This window comes from Zootoca vivipara, chromosome Z2 (assembly GCF_965207765.1).
Source record: "Zootoca vivipara chromosome Z2, rZooViv2.hap1.1, whole genome shotgun sequence".
Classification (NCBI taxonomy): Eukaryota; Metazoa; Chordata; class Lepidosauria; order Squamata; family Lacertidae; genus Zootoca; species Zootoca vivipara.
The window spans coordinates 22,739,222-22,759,071 of NC_142585.1; the positions used below are offsets into that span (position 1 = coordinate 22,739,222).

A 19,850-nucleotide genomic window follows, 5' to 3' on the forward strand; every position below is an offset into this window, starting at 1 on the left:
ATAATGCAGAGATGCATTTTAAATAAAAGGACATATTCTACTCATGTAAAAACACGCTGATTCCTGGACCATCCGCAGGCCGGATTTAGAAGGCGATTGGGACGGATCTCGTCCCCGGGCCTTGGTTTGCCTACCCATGTGTGAGGGCTAATACTGAAGCCCTCATGCACGAATAGTTAGCAAATGACTCTGTTGCAGCACCTAGTGGGAGGACAGAGCACTGCCTTGAAAAGGGTATTCAGAACAGCATCATGAACAATAGAAAAAGAAAGCATTATTATTGAGAGGATGCACTTTTAAACAAGCAATTCTGTGTAGTTGCATGCAGTATTGGGGTATCTACTGCTTACACTGGCTGTGTAAATGGACACTTAGAGCTTTTCTGTATGTGAATGTCCAAAACTGCCAACAACTGTAAGCAACTGTTTCAACACAGCCAGGAGTATATATTTTCTCAAAGGTTATCTACATTGGGAAGGCAGCACAAGGGTTGGAGGGTGGGTGTGGAATACCCTCCAATATCCTGGGGGCCAAAATCGCGCACTCATTTTTTGGTCCCAAGCATTCATGCATGCATGAGAGCACAAGACAAAAGATGGCAATTTTTCAGACTTGCGGGACCTAAAAATAAGCATCTTTTGCTCTTGCATGCCCCAGCTGGCTATCAAAAGAGTGACTATCTTTTGGTCTAGTGCTCTGGTGAGAGCCAGCTGACTCACACCAGAGCACTGGAACAAAAAAATGGGACATTCTGGGATCCAATCAGAAGCTGGGACTGTCTTCTGTAATTTCAGGATGTCCAGCTTAAAACAGGACAGTTGAGGGGGTATTGGGGGGCATTAAATTTTGACCTCACTCCCCTGCACCATGCAACAAGGCAGTATGTGGCCCACACCTCTGCGCTGAAGTACTCTTGGGATGAAAAGTTGGGTTGCCCTGAATTAGTACACGAAACAAATAGATACAACAATGCATATAACTGTATAAAATACCTATGTATTGCATGGAGCTTGTCTCTTTCATATATATTACATGTACAATATATGCAAACTTTGCACATAATTTTGCATGTATTTAGTATGAATTAAAAATAATAATCTCACATTGCACAAACAGTTCTGACATATATGAGCACTGTATGCCAGAGGCAGTGTGAGGAAATCTCAGTCAGGTCAGCAGCACCAAATTCCATGTATAAAACAGATTCCCCCTCCATCTTCAATTTGCATTCCTCCTTCATTGCGAGGGAGGTTTCTTGGCAGTGGCTCTTTTATTTCCCCATCCTTCTCCAGACAGCACATCATTCTGGAGAGGGGAAAAAGGCAGCTGCTGTTTTGTTTGTGGACACCATCTATCTCATGCCCTCGGCAAAGTCTCATCCTGACCTGGAAGCAATAATGCTTCTAAATACTGGTTGCTGGAAATCATGATGGGTGGGTTGAGAGTGCTCTTGTGCTTGGGTCCTGCTTGTGCGTTCCCACAGGCATCTGGTTGGCCACTGTGAGGATCCCAGAATAGATGGGCCATTGGCCTAATCCAGCAGGGCTCTTATTATGTTATTATGTCTCTAACAGGCAGCCCTGTTTAGGGAGGCTTTTAATGTTTAATAGATTGCTGCCAGATGGGCAGGGCAATAATAATAATAATAATAATAATAATAATAATAATAATAATAATAATAATAACCTACTCTTTGAGGTTGGGGAAACCAATTGCCGCCCTAGGTGGGTGGAGTTAATGCAGAACACTTCACTGCCTCAAGTATGCTGCAATTTATAACCCCAGTGGCAGCAGCACACAGATTCTTGGTCCCAATTCTGGCAGGTTCTAAAAATGACTGGTTAATATTTATATCATATGACTGCTCTCAAGCCATCAGTGATTAATTATCAGAGACCGAACTTTCATGTCACTCAGCAACAACTCATATGCAATACTTTTTCAGTGTTGCCTGTTCACACATTCAGCTGAGTGTCAAGTGCTGAGTCCCTAAGAGAAGCAAGTGAAGTATACAACTCATGTGTGATCCATCCCTTAGCTAACAAGAGAGAGGAGATTCCATGCCATCGTGTGGCCTAAGAGTCCAAAAGTATGCCATTAAGACATTTTTATTTTTCTTATCCGCCTTGCTTTTCAGCTCAACTTCAGAGGTTCTTCTTCTTCTGCTGCTGCTGGCAAGACTGTTAAGGCAGCTCAAGGGGGAAGCACTGCTGCACTTGAACCTTTCCCGGAACTCTGATGTCATGAAGTAGTAGAGAATTGGATCAAGACAACAATTGAGGCTTGCGAGGCACAAAGAAATGGGATGGAAATATAAAGCTCTACGCCGTACGGAACAGTCTGTGACCATATTTTGTTTCACCATCATAAATATAGGGAAGTTCACATGATATGGTGTGAAACATATGAAAAACACAGCTGCGCACCCTAAGATCATGTGCCAAGCTTTCTGCTTCTCATTGGTGTGTTGCAAGGGACTGTGGGGCTCCTGCAGGGATTGCCTCATTTTCCAAGTGCAGTAAATGACTATCACAACAGGGGCCACAAATGCGCAGAATTCAGCTACAATCACCAGAGTGATTGAGGCTCCCATAGACAACCGCTGAACTTCGAGATCAGCAAAGCAGATGTTGGTATTGTTTGATAAGCGAGGACTCCTCAGGATTGGGAGAGGTAAGCAAGCAGCCCCAACCACAGTCCATATGGCAGCACTTATGGCCACATCATACCTGCACTTCCAGTCCTTGGCTTTGAAAGGGTGAAGTAGGAAGAAGTACCTTTGGATGCTGATGCAGGTGAGAAAGCAGATACTGGCATACATGTTGAGGTATTTCAGGTAGAAGCAGAGCTGGCAAAGGAAGCCCCCAAAAGGCCAGCTGTGGTTGATGTAGTAATACATCCGTAAGGGCAAAGAGACGACGTGGGTCAGGTCAGCTACAGCCAAATTCATCATGAAAACTACCGCTTTGCTCTTCTTCTTGATGAAGTGGCACAAAACCCAAAGGGCGATGCTGTTTCCCAGGAGACCCGGAACGAAGATGATGATGTAGATGATTGCATACAAAGAGGCCTGGAAATGCATTGGAGGATCAGGACAATTTTCTAATGAATGGTTGTTCAACATCTTGATCAGGTCAGTGGCCATACAAGCTGATCAGAAGATACCTGTTAAGAAGATGATTGATTGTTTTTTGAGAAAGAGATTTATGCTGCAGCATTAAACACACATACTCAGTACTAGATCAAGACATTTTGGCAGACGAGGAACAATAATCAAATGACATCCCCACACAGATCCACTAGGCATGCACTTTCACCAATTAACATGGAAGTGCAGTTTCCTGAGACCTTCGCATCAGCAAGCTGCAATGACAAAATCACCAGAAAGAGAATGACCAATTTAGGAGGAGGAACTAAAAGCTGTAAGTATTTTCATCAAAGCAACTAAATCCTCTTAATGTCTTAATGTCAAGGGTGTGGTGGTGGCACTGGCTAGAGACATTTTAGAATATACTTCTTCAAATGTGTGTGCCTGCCTTAATCTCCCTTCCTGTCTGATGACTCTGAGATTGTGTCATCATTCTCCACCCTGAGAAAAGCATTGGGAAAGCACATACAGTAGCAGGAAACTGAGAGCATGAGACTCTTGATCTCAGGGTTGTAGGTTTTGAGCCCCACATTGAGTGAAAGCTTCCTGAACTGCAGGGGTTTGGACTAGATAATCCTTGTGGTTCCTTCCAACTCTACAATTCTATTTGTAAATACGCCCTAAGAACGAAACTATTTTCTAAAAGAGAGAGCATTTTGGTCTCCGATTCTGGTAGTGGCTACTTTTCTACTTGTAGCTTCTGTTTCGTTTCCTTCCTGAAAATGTTTGCAGAATTAAAGATTACAGATAGTGGTTAAAGGCAGTTCATGCAGTGGTGCATGTGCTCAATATACAGGAGGATGCAACTCAATATACAGGAGGATGCAACTACAACTTATATGCAACAAGTTGTAGCTTTGCATGCAGAAGGTCCCAGTTTCAATTCCCAGCATCTCCAGCTAGAGATGGGATAAAACTGCTTGCCCCAAACTTTGGAGAACTACTGCAAACCAGTGGAGATAATAGTGAGCTTAATGGTCTGAATTATTACAAGGCATTCCAACCCTGCCACCCTTTGCAAACAGTGGGCATATCCTGTACATTTAAAGCAGTATTAGACCACTTTAACAGGTATTGCTTCCCCAAAATAATCCTGGGAACAGGTGCTGAAAGTTGTTAGGTCAAGGTAAAGGGACCCCTGACCATTAGGTCCAGTCGTGACCAACTCTGGGGTTGTGGCACTCATCTCGCTCTACTGGCTGAGGGAGCCGGTGTACAGCTTCCAGGTCATGTGGCCAGCATGACAAAGCTGCTTCTGGCGAACTAGTTCTGGGCACCACAGTTCAAGAAGGATACTGACAAGCTGGAACGTGTCCAGAAGAGGGCAACCAAAATGGTCAAAGGCCTGGAAACGATGCCTTATGAGGAACGGCTTAGGGAGCTGGGCATGTTTAGCCTGGAGAAGAGAAAGTTAAGGGGTGATATGATAGCCATGTTCAAATATATGAAAGGATGTCATATGGAGGAGGGAGAAAGATTGTTTTCTGCTGCTCCAGAGAAGCAGACACGGAGCAATGGATTTAAACTTCAAGAAAGAAGATTCCACCTAAACATTAGGAAGAACTTCCTGACAGTAAGAGCTGTTCGGCAGTGGAATTTGCTACCAAGGAGTGTGGTGGAGTCTCCTTCTTTGGAGGTCTTTAAGCAGAGGCTTGACAGGCATATGTCAAGAATGCTTTGATGGTGTTTCCTGCTTGGCAGGGGGTTGGACTGGATGGCCCTTGTGGTCTCTTCCAACTCTATGATTCTATGAACCAAAGCAGCACATGGAAACACCGTTTACCTTCCCACCGGAGCGGTACCTATTTATCTACTTGCACTTTGACGTACTTTCGAACTGCTAGGTTTGCAGGAGCTGGGACCGAGCAACGGGAGCTCACCCCGTCGTAGGGATTCGAATCGCCGACCTTCTGATTGGTAAGCCTTAGGCTCTGTAGTTGTTAAAAGGTAAAGGTAAAGGGACCCCTGACCATTAGGTCCAGTTGTGACCCACTCTGGGGTTGCGGCGCTCATCTCACGTTATTGGCTGAGGGAGCTGGTGTACAGCTTCCAGGTCATGTGGCCAGCATGACAAAGCCGCTTCTGGCGAACCGAAGCAGCACACAGAAACGCTGTTTACCTTCCTGCTGTATTTATCTACTTGTACTTTGATGTGCTTTCGAACTGCTAGGTGGGCAGGAGCTGGGACCGAGCAACGGGAGCTCACCTCGTCGCAGGGATTCAAACCGCCGACCTTCTGATCGGCAAACCCTAGGAGGCCCCAATTTCTCTTGCAGAGCAACAATTCTCAGAGTTTCTAGAGAAGAGGGATGACTGTTAAATCACTCCATAGCCAACATTGCAAGAAAGTGGAGTTTGAGAGTATAGATAGAAAGGACTGTGAATTTCAGTATCTGTGTGGTCCCGGTAACCCTAAAGAACCAGTAACAAAAATAGTTGTAATAACCAACTAGGAATAGGGGAGAAATTAAATTCAGTTTACGCTTAAAGGTGAATCTCCCTCATTTGCACTTTCCAAAGTGATATGTTTGGAATCCAAACTGAAATGCATTCTTCCTTCAAAATTAGTGCTTCTCTGCATTTCACAATGCAGTTCCCCTGCCAAGTAATGCTTACCCAAAGTGTGAATAAAAATGCATATATTCCTGAGATTAAATTAAAAATGCATTATATTAAGTGAAATCCCTTTGCAAAACTGGGTATATTAGGCAAAATCCCACGCAACCCTTATATTAGGGGAAACTCCTTTGTTAAAAATGCATACAACCATGTGTATTTTAGGAGAAATTCAATGATGAATATTCATAAGCATTAAAAAAAATCACAAAGTGATGTGGAAATGTGGAAAACTGAAGACTGCAAAATGAGAAGCTGAGAGCAACTGACAGATTTGCCCATCCCTATAGTGAATAAAAACCAACAAGGGTATTTCTTTCTCTTCTTCCTGCTCCGCCCCCTTGTTCCTTTGAATATGGGCACAGTCCTCATTTTTCATTCCTGTGGGTTTTTGTGTGGTTAAAAAACTTTCTTCTTCACAGCAATATGAACTCCGAAGCTTCAGCATTTTGATCCTTTTAACAACACATGGAAACATGTATCATCGTGTCCCCCCACCCATCCACAGTTCATTTTCCAGACCCTAGCCACACCAAACTGAAGGCCACTCATAACTAGAGATGGGTGTCTGGGGAGACAAGCAGTGCCAAGAATCATATGGGTCCTTCAGGAGGGAGCAGACAGCAATAATAATGGCTGAGAGCTTTCTCAGAGTATTATTTCCTAAAGCTTTTGAGTGAAGAGGATCAAATGAGATAGGTTGGGATTTTTTGGCATGGTAATTATTATTACTTCCCAAATCTCTGCAAGTCATTGCTCAGCAACAATAGGAAGCTATCTTATACCATGAGACCATCAGTCTATCCAGTTCAGTATTGCCCACATGGACTGGCAAAGACTTTGGGAAAGTCTTTCAGACAGCAGAACATTCCTAGACTTACATGGAGATGCTAGGGATTGAACCTGGGACCTTCTGTATGCAAAGATGGTGGTCTGCCACTAAACAAAGACCCCCTTCCCACAGATTGCTGGGACATGGCCCCATAGATGTGTGCATAAGACTGTAACTATAGACTTTAAATAATGCCACCGGCAGGAAAATATCAAACCAGAATTAAAAGTAATCATTTCAGTATAATGTGCTATCCCCCTCTGATACAAAATAAACAAAAGTGAGAATCATTTATTGTTTCCAATTCAAATAGTTGTTGTAAAAGCATCTTTCTATTTTTTAAAAAGTGCCTATTTTTTATTCTATAAAGTTACATTTACCCTTCAAAGTATCTGCTATGTTAAATAAGTCTTAAATCCGTCTAGCTTATGCATTTCTTAAAAACAAGTACGTTTTAGGAAATGGCAAAGCATCATGATCAACAAAAAATCATTGTAAGGCATCATTAGTGCCTTACGGAGGGGAGAATCAGTCACATTGATAAGCAAGATTTGCTCAATCAAGCAAGTGGTTTGTAATTTAGATTTCTGTACTGTATTGCATGATTTTGTATCCCACACCAATGAAAAGGAGGACTATCAACACCTTTATGAACCTTTTATTCAACTCTACAAGCAAGTCTGAGTTATGCATAGTGTTGGACAACAATCTTGAACTGTACAGAGGTGATGTACTCAGGATGGGAAAGACAAATAAATATTTATACAAGGCTTTAAGTCTATTGCTAGACCTTATTGTGTCTAAGCAATGCTTTGTACCTCTCTATGGTTATTGTTTAAATATTAGTATGTATCTAGTGCTTGTTGCTTAATAATAAAATTAGTTTTTTAATCGTTTTTTCCTAGGCTGAAATCTTTTTCCCTTTAAAAAGCATGCAGTCAATCCATCAACACTATGGCTTACAGCAGATCCAGAACAACTCCGCTGAATTTGATAAAACTTCATTCTTGGAAAATATGCCTTAGTCTGCAGTTTCATGTGCTGACCCTTAGCCATGTGTACATAAATGTAAGAACCATTGGTTTCCAGGGGATTTGATCTGGCTGCAAGTTAAGTATGCCTAGGACTGTAGCCTCAGCTTTGCCAAAGGAAACATGCTTTTAAAAGACCCTCCCTTACCTCACTGCAGTTTCCATTCATTCTTTGACACGGTAGCAACCACAGGAAGAAAAGCTAGCGTCTTTTGGGTATCTTTTGAGCAGATGCATCTTTTGAGCTTTACAGAAGCACCGTTTCCACCACGATCCAGATTTCTTTACAGGATCACGAGTTCTAAAACCGTCTTGAGGAATTGGGTAGAAGTGCTGGTGGTGTTTGAAGACGGGAGCTATGACTGTACCAAAGGAAATCCTGTATTTTGTTTCTCCTCCTCACTTAAAAAAAGACACTCACATAACACAGCTTTTGGAGTCAAAACAAATCAACAGATGACTTCACAGTGATAATGTTTGCCAGCAGAGGAGTAGTTTAGCTGCTGGCTTTCTATCCATTCCTACTTCTTTGCATTCCCGTCCAATTCTACATACTGCTTGCATTTTACTGTTACAAGCTTGGTGTGGTGCAGTTGCCAAGCAGAGGTTGTATCCTATGTTAGTCATACTTGGATCAGACCCATACTTGGATCAGACCCACACTAAAATTAATTTAGACACATTAATTCCAGGGAGTCCACTCAGAATAGAATTTAGCTGGACAGACCCAAGGGGAACTATATTTGTTTGTTTTAAATTCCATGGTCCTATCCTGCCCTGATGCCATGTGGTAATGAAGAACGGGTGAAAGATATTGTGTTTGTTGAAGGAGCTGATTTGTATCATATAATCATAGAGTTTGAAGGACCACAAGGCTCCTCTTATCCACCCCCCTGCAATGCAGGGTATTTTTTCACGACCCTAGATTAAGAGTCTCAGGCTCTACAGACTGAGCCATGCCATTTCTGTTTTGCTCATTGTTTATGGTTTTTTTTTTAAAAAAATACTTTATTAAATATAGCAAATTTAAAACTAGACATATAACATAGAATACAAGCTTTTTTTTTGATCAATAAAGCCTTTGAAGAAGAAAAAAGTGGTTAATGGTTACACACACACATTAATGAATAAATGACCGGTTAGTTTAAATTTCAACAAGTCCAAGCTTTAGCTATCCTTAAGACAGTGTTCCTTCAGCCTATTTTTCATTTCCCAATCAGTATTATTAGAATAGATAATAATTAAAAAGTGATGCCTCTGAAAGGGCTTGTATTAATGGTAGCTAAAAATGTGTGAAGGGAGTCAGCATTTTATGTTTGAAGTGTGCTGGAGGAGTGTGACAATTAGTCATTAGTATGTGTTGAGTCACACTGCTGCTGGGTCATTTTTCAACAGTAGTACTTTATAGGGTGATGGTTCATGCCAATGCTACCATATCAAGCAGTTTTACAGCAACTGGATCCCATTAATGTACACACCACTTTCGTGCAGTAATTAATTCCTTCATCAAAGGAACATTGGAAAATGCCTTATACTGAAACTGACTATTGGCCCACCCAGCTCAGTATTACTGTACACAATGACAGGTGGGAGGTCTCCAGGGGTCAGGTTGGGGTCTCTCCCAGCCCTACCTGGAGATGCCAGGGATTGAACTGGGGAGTGCTGATACCTACCAGCAAGCTATGGTTCTCCCCATCATCAACATATTCATCATCTCAAGGACATGGGAATTTGCCTACCAGATTATTATTTTTATTGAGAAGCAGTTCCCAGCACATTTGGGGAGTCTTGAGTTATATATTGTCCTTCAAAATGATATGAGTATGGATTTTTCTGCTGCATAGTAGTGTGGATGGGTGTTTGGTCTTTATGACCCACCCTCTTTTCATGGTAATGTGTATTACCTCATTTCCTGTGTGCACTGGCGGAGTTCCAATCTCTGGCACCGGGAGCGGAGAGCAGGCGGGGGCAGGGCTGGAGCGTGTTCTGGGGGCGTCCTGTGCATTCTGGGGGCGTGGCACCCAGTGCAGGCGGGGGGCAGCCGCCATGGCGCCCTTGGATCGCGCAGCCTGGGGTGGAGCGCTCCCATCGCCCCTCCCTTCCTATGCCCCCGTGTGGTAAGTTGGGCCAGTATTCCATTATCTACTCCACAACATCCAACAGGCAGCATGTCCATTAGCATGTTCAGTCCTAATTGGGCTGTTTTTAACTTTTGCCCGGACCCCCTCTAGATTCCTGGTTGCTATTTATTCTTATTATTTATTTGATTTATATACTGGTGCCACCCTTTATTAAAAGATCCCAAAGTGGTCTACAACATTAAGAACACATTTTATGGAGCATAACAATAAAAACACAATACAAAGCATAATAAAGGACAGCATATTAATACAATAATAATAATAATAATAATAATAATAATAATAATAATAATAATAATTGTAGGGTTTGATCTTTGCTTTGAGAATTAAGAAGAGCTGGCAGATGTTGGAGTCGGCATTGTGAAAATGCAGGCTAGCCTTGTTTTTATGGACCAGGGTATTGCCAGGAGGTGAGTCTTTAAGGGGAACAAAGGCTGGTGACGGCCAGCCATGTCTCATGAGGAAGTCATCAATAGGGCTAAGCTTGTGCAAGACACGTCCTTCAGTCATGTGTGTTACTGGGCAGCGAAAGAAAGGGTTTAGGCAAGCGGTCAGCAAACTTTTTTCAGGAGGGAACGAGTCCACTGTCCTTCAGACCTTGTGGGGGGGCAGACCCACCCTCTCCTGAAAGCACCCCCCGAAAGGACCGCCCTCTCCTGAAAGGCCCCTGCCGACGCCACTCACACTGCAGCTGCAGACGCCACCTCATCTTCGGCAGCGTCATCACCATCCTCTGCCTTGGCCAGGGGTCCATGGGGTGGACAGCCCATGCCACTGGTCTGGGCGGCAGAGGCAGCCTCCTCACTGCTGCCACTTCCTCCCACTCACTCTTGGCCAAACGCGGTCGCCTCAGCGGAAAGGAAGGGGCATTGCCCAGAGGTGTCTGCGGCTTCGGATTGGCTGCAGAAGCTTCCTGCAGCCAATCCAAAGCCTTGCCAGCATCGTGGAAGTCAGTCCCTGCGCGGCGAAGCCTCCATGCTGCGCTGGTTTAGAGTGGGGACTGACTGACCGAGTGGGTGGCAGGGTTCGCAAGGTTCACGGGCCGGATTGATGAGCCTGGTGGGCCACATCCAGCCCCTGGACCTTAGTTTGCTAACCCCTGGTTTAGGGCAGTGGTTTTCAACCAATGTGCCATGACACCTGGGCTGCCTTGAATGATGGTCAGGGGTGGCGTGGGCAACACTGGCCTCTGTCCCTCCTCTGATGCCCTCTTGCGTCTCTGCCTCCCCAAGGCTTTCACAGCTGTTCATTGCAGCAGCCCTGGCTACAAGCTCCCCAGCTGAATGGGGCCTCTGGGGCTGGCCGGGGGGGGGGCTTCCCAGGCCCCTGTGAGGCAGTGTGAGGAGGCACCTCACTTTGGGGCAGGAGGGGGGAAGCTCAGAGACCAGGGACAACAGCAGCAACTGCCTGGAGGACTTAAAAGGAGAAGGGAGAGGAAAGGAGGTTGAGGGGAGTGTTTGAAAAAGGGTTAGAGGCTGCCAGCTCTGCAGGCAAGGGGTGACATAACTGGGCTCCTGAGCCCCACAGGAGTGCCACAGAAAGAATGTCTTTGGTCAAGGGAGCCATTGTATAAGATCTGAATGAATGGGCGATGTTGTAGTTTTTGCAAATTTTTTCTATACATCCTTTAATATTCATTCATATCTTATACAATTTGTTTTTACTTCCATCAACCACGTCTAAAGATTTTCAGTCTTCCAAACTTATTATTGTACCACCTAATTCACTATTACTTTTAATAAACAATAACCAATTTTTATATTCCTAAAATTTCTCTATAATATTTCATATATTTCTCATTACAAAACTTCTTGCAAATCTACTAGCATAATTTGTTGTTTACAATTGTTTTCAAATAGTTCTCAAATTTAGTCCAGTCCTTCAAGAACCTCTGGTCCCACCGGTTTCAAATTTTCCCTGTCATCTTGCCCAATTCTGCGTAGTCCATTAACTTCGTCTGCCATTCTTCTATCGTCGGTAACATTCTGCAGCATCATTGTGGTGTATCCTGCAACAGAGTGCCCAGTGCAATTGCACCATTCACGCTACCCTAAAAAGCAGGCAGCAACAAAGGGACATGCAGTATGGCTGGTTCCTCTGTTTGAAACCTAATCCTGCTGCTCCTAAGAGAGGAGCAAAGACTTATATTGAGATGTTAAAGCTCTGAGCCCTCTCTCCACTGTAGACACAGGTTGTATATATTCGTAAACAAACCATACATCCCAAAGTCACCATATATCTGCCGTGCCCAGGAACATGAACTTTGGGTAAGCACCAAGACCCTGGAATCTCACACTACTCAGAGACTGAAGAGGCATTTTACAGTATCAATATAAGAGGCCTATGGGAACACTCAGTAATAAAGGGGGTATTGGGTCCCCACGAATTAACTTCATTGGAGACCCAAGATCCCAGCAAGGATTCCTGCCCTTGCTGCAAACAAAACTGAGCTGGAAGCATAAGGCAGGTTCTTATTATCGGTTGTTTTAACCAAGTGTTCCTCTGTGTCCTAGCTAGAAGCATTTAAAATGTATGAGTATCTGTACAGTGGTACGTCGGTTTATGAACACAATTGGTTCCAGAAGTCTGTTCATAAACTGAAGCGTTCATAAACTGAAGCGAACTTTCCCATTGAAAGTAATGGAAAGTGGATTAATCCGTTCCAGACAGTCCGCGGAGTAACCGTTCATAAACTCCAGCGAACTTTTCCATTGAAAGTAATGGAAAGTGGATTAATCCGTTCCAGACGGGTCCGCGAAGTACTTAAACTGAAGCGTTCATAAACTGAAACATGGGTGTAATTGGTTCCGGAAGTCTGTTCATAAACTGAAGCGTTCATAAACTGAAGCGACCTTTCCCATTAAAAGTAATGGAAAGTGAATTAATCCGTTCCAGATGGGTCCACGGCGTTCATAAACCGAAAATTCATAAACCGAGGTGTTCATAAACCGAGGTTCCACTGTATCAGAATGTGAGTGCTCCCTCGTATTTTGCACTTCTTTTCCAGTAAAAAATGAGCAGCCTCAATTAGTTTCATTTCTGCCCCTGTACATTGCAATTACTGGTGTTATTTCCCACACAACAGATTCAAGGAACCTGTTTTTTCTCAACTATTTTCTGCAATGTGGGGAGGTTAACAAAGTTCATTGTTGGACACATGGTTGATGCTTTCAGCTAACCTACACAGGGATTCCAGAATTGTTTTAAGGGAGGGTGATGCAGGCCAATATTAAATTACGCAGGGTGGGGGCTTTGTCCTCTGCTCACTCCACATGTCCACTCCCCCACGTCCCCACACTAACTCCCTAGAGCAGTGTTTCTCAACCAGTGTGCCTCCAGATGTTTTGGGACTACAACTCCCATCATCCCTAGCTAGCAAGACCAGTGGTCAGGAATGATGGGAGTTGTAGTCCCAAAACATCTGGAGGCACACTGGTTGAGAAACACTGCCCTAGAGGTCCTCCTTCCTATCCCTCACAACTACTAACCTCACTTTTCACCCCTCTAACTCTATTTTTAAGCCGCTTGCTTCTTCTTATTTATTCTGCAGCCCTGTTTTGCACCCATTTTCACCTTCATCCCCATGTCCATGCTTTCCCCTCCCTTTTTTGAACTGCACTTGCACACAAACCACCTTTCATTGTAACCTGCTGTATCTTTCTCTTCTTGCCCATTGCAGCTATGCAACCATTTCACTTTCCATCCAATTATAGTCACCCTACCCTCCCATTTTGCAGTGCCATTTTTACCTCCACTTTCACCTTCAACCCATTTCCACAAGTACCCTTCTCCCCTTATTTTGGTAATCCACTTTTGCAACTCTCATTTTCACTTTCACCCCTTCCCCCCACCTTTCTCCTGCTTTCATTTTTTGCACACATCACCTCATTTCTATGCCACTTGCTCTCGTATTCTGCAGCCCACCTTTGAACACACACTATGTTATCACCCTTTCCCCTCCCTCTCCCCTCCTTTTTTCAACTTTCTTTGTGCACAGACCACCTCCATGCTGTCTCCTATTTTGCAGTCCCCTGTGTGTGTGTGTGTGTGTGCGCGCGCACACACACACACACACACACACACTACGATGATGTATGTTGTTGCATTTTTAGGATGAATATAATCTTAAGAGCAGAGCTGTCAATTGGCTTGTTCAGTTAGAAAAGGTTAATTTCAGTTAATGGATGCTGTACATATAAGGGTCTTTGCTTGTTAATTAAATATTTGTTCTAAATTACTACATTCAGTGTGGAACTTCATATTGAAGAGACCACATGGTACCAGGAGTGAAATGCATAATGTGAAATATAATGTGGAAGCTGTGCTATTTTTCTAGAAAAAGAGGTGCCAGAACTCACCATGAACACCACCCTTGTTCTCTGAGAATGGCAATGGCCCCCAACTGAGAGGTGTCGGAACTGAGTTCCAGCAAGTTCCAGCTGAAAAAAGCCCTATGTGGATGGCACCATGAAATATTTGAGGACTCCACATCCTTTACTACTCTCACATGAGGCAGCTGAGGAACAGAAGAGGGAGAGGTTCTGTGTTGTACCCATCCATCTCTGCTATTTCCCCTTGTTAAACCTTTTAAAAAACAACAACAACAAACCTGAGTGTCTCTCAATCCCTCCTTTATTCAAACATCTACCATTGTTTAAATTAAAACAACCACTTTTGCCCTCTCAGTGGGGAAGCTGTCACACCCAGAGGGAGATCCTCCCCGCCCCCCCCCGGGCCCCTTCAAGGCCTTTCCTACCCCCTCAAGTTATTTCCTACAGACATGAGTTCCCTCCTTTTTGTTCCTGTCCCACACACTTTAGTACCTTGGGAAACAACCAATGAAAGAAGCACAATGACAGACTAGTGTAAGCATTGCACAAAGAGAGAAAAATCTAGTGTATTTCCGTAAGAGATAGTTCATGACTAGTACAGAATAGTAGGGAAAAGAACTAGAATCTCACTGTTCAGGGCTCAACTTCAGCTGCACCCTCACCCATGTCTCCCTCTTTTCATATCCCTCCATACATTATTTCTCAACTCACCTTGGCTTTCCCATGTACAGATAAGATATGCTCCATGTTTGCTGAATTGTATCTTTTCCTCAATTAGCTTTGACTACAGCAGTAGGGCTGTTGTTTGATCTTCTCAGGAGGGTGCTTAGTTCTCCCTATGTTCTCTCCAAATGGGGGCTGTAGCTACCTCTGCCCTCCCATTCCAGGGTCTCTTAGCTTATGTGTTGCATGTGAACCAAATTAGACATGAGGATGGTTGACATGTGTTTCTTGTTATGTGCCTTCCCTGGTGAGTACTTGACTAGCAAAAGCAATCAGGGCTAACACCAAACCCCCTCAGTTCCATGTGCAGTTGTTTTATGTGGTGGATCACGGGAACTACAGTTTGCACCATGTTACAGTGTAGTGAAGTAGTCTTACTGTGGACTGGAATCACCCACCTAGGCCATGCCCTGTCCATCCATGGTCTATCTAGACAGCAATGCCATAAAGAGCTTCCTGTTTGACCAAATCAACATTGGTCTTTCTGGCCCTGGAGGGTTTCTTGGCTTTCATTCATTGGCTCACATTGGATCATCTCTGGCAACCTTGTGTGGTTCAAGACCAACAATGGAAGAGATGTACTGGTCCATCTCGCCCCCCTCCCCCGTACCTTACCTGTTCTCACTTGATTTCTCCATCCATGTTACTCCATTCCCAGCTTGCTTCTGGTGTGTAGAAGGGAGCCAGCTTTGGGGAAGGAAAGCCATCCACACCTGTCCCCTTAAAGGCAAGCTTACCTAATTCACACTTTCTGAAACAATATGTAAACTGAAACAGAGCCTTCCCTCAAAATTCACACTTCTCCAAATTTTGCCATCTGGTTCTCCATTCAAGTGATATGTAACAAAAGGCCTTTATTGTGCCAAAGTGTACATAAACATGGATATGTGGGGGAGGGAATAAAAATTCAAAAAGTTATTGCATTGGGTGAAAATGCTTTGCAAAATTATACATATTAGGCAAAGTTGCATACATAGGAAATTCACACTAAAATACTGATGAATATTCATGAATACTCTTTGGGGGGGGGTGCAATCTGATGAAGGAATATGGAGAACTGAACTCAAACTGAGAGAAACCCAAACCAACAGATTCAATTTTCTCTTGCCTTCCCCCTTTGAATATTCCAACTTTTGGGTGTTTTGGCTCGGGAACACTACCAGCCCTACCTGGAGATGCCAGTGATTGAACCTTTCGCATGTGAAGCAGATGTTCTACCACTGAACTCAGTATGGCTCTTCCTTGTATCTGATAGAAAAACAGTTACACATATTAGCTTTTCTTTTGTTCAATCTGAATGTTGCATCTGTACAGTGGTACCTCGACTTACGAACGACTCGACAACTGAATTTTTCGACTTACGAATGGGGCAAATGGCCACACGCTTACAAATTTCTCGACATCTGAACGGAAACCGGCAGTTTTAGATAAAGTTTTTTCGACTTACAATTTTTTAGATGGGGTTGCTTCGACTTACAAATTTTTCCGTTTCCAATGCATTCCTATGGGAAATCGCGTTTCCAATGGCGCTTTTCGACTTATGACTTATGATTAAATCCGTAAGTCGAGGCACCACTGTATTATGTACTTAGGACATAATATATTGGCAACATATAAATGTGCAAATTTGCATGAGCACATTGCCCAGAACTGTGTACCACATACCACTAGATGGCAGTAGCTTTGTTAAGGCAGCAACAATATTATTGGTCTGTGCAGTAAACTATACCTCCTCCCAGACCTTGGGCCACATTTTGGAGAAGAGCAAACAGAGCAAACAGGGAAATTGACTGCATTTTATACACTGTATTACCATACCTGCCAAGTTGCCGTCAGAGAAATAAGGGACCAGGCCGGAAATAGCATGCTGGAAGTAGCGCTGCCGCCATTTTGGAACTGGGCGGAGCATGCTCAGAAGTGACTTTTGATGCTGCTTTGCCCAGTTCCAAAATGGCCACCGCGCCAGAAGTCGCACTGCAGCCATTTTGGAACTGGGCAGAGCAGCATCAAAAGTTGCTTCTGAGCATGCTCCGCCCAGGTCCAAAATGGCCGCCACGCCAGAATAAACCTGGGGAAAACAAAAAAAATCTGTTTTTTCAGCTAGGAACAGCTGGGAAAACGGGGATTTCCCGGGGAAAATGGGAGACGGCAGCTATGTGTATTACAAGAATGGGAAAGGCAATGTGCGGAATGCATTTTAGTGCTATCACAGACACACCCTGGATAGTTTATCTCTCCAGCACCACCTACTTCCCAAAAACTACACTGAGAGTGATGTTCTAGGACAGGAGTGAGGATCCTCAGGGCTGGAAGCCAAGTGTGGCCCCCCCCAAGCCTTTCAATCTGGCCTTTGGGAGTCTTCCCAGGCTCCCCCTTCAAATCCCCTTAATGACCCTGCTTTGCACTTTCCTTGAACATTTACCCTAGTTGGAATGAGTCCTTGAACTCTGATAATGCTTCTTCCTTGCTGCATTGGAAGGTACAGAGGAGTTTACAAGGATGTTTAGAAATTAGCTTTCTTACTGACAACCAGCCCAGGAGGTGGCACTACCTATAAGCTTCCACCTCCTTAGTCTTGGTGTGGCCCTACAACTCAGCAGGGAGGAGGAGGATGGGGAGAAAACTATTGCAAGTTGGCTCTGCTTATCTTTGACTCTGGCTTCAGCTACTATCGGGCTCCCTGTCTTCTGCCCTACCAGTCTCAATGGGCACCAGCCACCACTGCTAGTGTGCAAAGGTAAAATTCACATATTTGCTGTGCCCGCTTTTGCTCTGGCCCTGCCCAACCCTAGCATGTGGCTCTCAGATGGTTGCTCAGTAAAAAAATACAATCCCTTGGGCTGGGGGGGGGAGTTCCCTTCCCCCTGCTCTAGGACTCCAGGATGCTGCTCTTGTGCATCTGGTTACACTGATTACAGGTAGGTAGCCGTGTTGGTCTGAGTCGAAGCAAAATAAAAAAATTCCTTCAGTAGCACCTTAAAGACCAACTAAGTTTTTATTTTGGTATGAGCTTTCATGTGCTCTGAAGAAAGTATCTGAAGAAGTGTGCATGCACACGAAAGCTCATACCAAAATAAAAACTTAGTTGGTCTTTAAGGTGCTACTGAAGGAATTTTTTTATTTTGGTTACACTGAGACAGCGATGAAATTAAATGCAGCCTAGAAAAGTTTCCATCCCCTTTTGTGAAGAGGATGGAAACTTTTCAAGACTGCACTGCATTTAAAAGGGGGTGCTTTTTATGCCTCATTCTCTGGATATTTTATTATTTCTTTAGAATCACAGTGGCTGTGTGGTTGAGCTTGCCTGAGCTGTGAGTGGGGTAGGTTTTTTTCTCATTTCATTAATCTCCGCAGTCTGCTGCCTCCCCAGCTGCCCACACTTCCTGATCCCGAAAAGGTCCCATTAAGGAAAAGATTGCTTCATGGCATAATTCTTTGGGTTTCAGTTGAAAAGTGGCAAATGGAATGACTGGCTACCTGAGATTGGTGCGCTGATTTTCTTTTAAGAGAGAGGTGATTAAAAAAACAAAACAAAAACAATATTTTTAAAAGACCAAGCTTCTTTGGGGGAAGCCATGTGCTTTAAATACACTTTAAGTGTGTGGTGTGGATGTGACCTCTGTCATTTTATGAGTCTTGATCTTCTGAAATATCATTTATCCCTAAAGGCATATGTAGTAACCATGGTTTGTAAAACATTCCTTAAATCAAGAGTTTTCACAATCCCTTCTCCTTGGTCAATATTAGCAGTCTTGTTGGGAGACTGACTATTGTACAAACCTCTGGCACTGTTCAAAAAAACCATTGTTCTGGTTAGAGTATGTAATGTAGATAATCAGACTTTTTAAAAAAAGTGTGTAGGCGGAAAAACAACTGTACCCTGTCAACCATCAACCGTTAAAAATAACTGACAGGATGCACCTGAATGTAAAAGGAGTATGCCCACGCCTTCTGAGAGGAAAGAAAGAAAAGTAACAGAAGGGGAAGGGGAAGCCCTGTGCAACGCATTATGGATTCATAATGCATGTGGACTTCCTCACATATTGTTTGTATGTGGGTGGGGAGGTGGGTGGACAGATGGACAGAAAGATACAAGACAGCCTAACTGACAGTCAGATAGATAGATAGATAGATAGATAGATAGACAGACAGACAGACAGACGGAGGCATGATAGAGGTAATTAATTTTACATTGTGTGGAGAAAGGGGATAGAGAAAAGTATCTCTCTCTTAACACTGGAACTTAGGGACATCCAGTGAAGATGAATCTTGGAAGCCTGAGGACAGACAAAAGGAAGTACTTCTTCACACAGTGCATAGCTAAGCTATGGAATTTGTTCCCACAAGAGGCAGTGATTGCTACCAACTTGGACGGCTACCAACAAATTCATGGCACATGAGGCTACCAGCAGCTACTAATCACAACTACTGTACTAAGTACTTCCTCCACTGTCAGAGGCAGTACGCCTCTGAATACCAGTTGCTGAGAATCACAAGCTGGAAGGTTCTGCTTGCAAGTTTGCCATAGGCATCTGGTTGGCCAGTATGAGAACAGGATGCTGGACCAGAGGCACCATTAGCCTGATCCAGCACATTTTCCTTATGATTGGACTTCTTCAGGTGCCCTCATAGAATAAAAAAGTGATGAGGGAGGTGGAATCAAAATGTTTTGCTATATCATACCCTCCAACATATCCCAGAGGTAAACGGGGACTCATGTCTTTCAGGGCCACGATCTCATGTGAGATCTGTGTGACTTTCACAGTTGTTACTTGGTCTCAATTTATTATAAAAAGGTATTTATTGTATACGCTGTCCTCAAGGCAGCATACCAAGTTATTCAAAATCAAAACACAATCAAATTAGGGAAGGCAGGGCTCTCACACGTCTCCCAGTTGTGTTGAGTTTCAGCAAGTGAAGCCTCTGTTTCAGCAAGTGAAGGATATATTGGCTGTTGTGGGCATAGGTGCCAACTATAGGGGGCCCTGGGGACCCAGGCACCTAATTTTTTTTTGTGGGTGCTCAGCA

The 19,850-nt window shown here is 43.8% G+C and overlaps 1 protein-coding gene across 2 annotated transcripts; it reads right to left on the reverse strand.

Annotated features, from left to right (window-relative positions):
- Positions 1-976: 976 nt before the first annotated feature.
- On the reverse strand, positions 977-7,999 carry LOC118078273 (putative P2Y purinoceptor 10). Of its 2 annotated transcripts, none has more exons than XM_035102067.3 (2): positions 7,776-7,999; positions 977-3,165 (listed from the first exon to the last, which is right to left on the reverse strand). In XM_035102067.3, exon 2 carries the CDS (start codon positions 3,143-3,145, stop codon positions 2,039-2,041), a length of 1,107 nt encoding a protein of 368 aa, XP_034957958.2. In that variant the 5' UTR covers positions 3,146-3,165; positions 7,776-7,999; the 3' UTR covers positions 977-2,038. The 2 variants fall into 2 exon arrangements, with proteins under 2 accessions (XP_034957958.2, XP_088520736.1); XM_088664610.1 differs by lacking the exon at positions 7,776-7,999 and adding an exon at positions 5,355-5,446.
- Between the last annotated feature and the right edge of the window lie 11,851 nt (positions 8,000-19,850).

Excerpts from the sequence above, each read along its gene's own strand:
- LOC118078273 (XM_035102067.3), bottom strand. The coding sequence starts at position 3,145 with ATGGCCACTGACCTGATCAAGATGTTGAACAACCATTCATTAGAAAAT.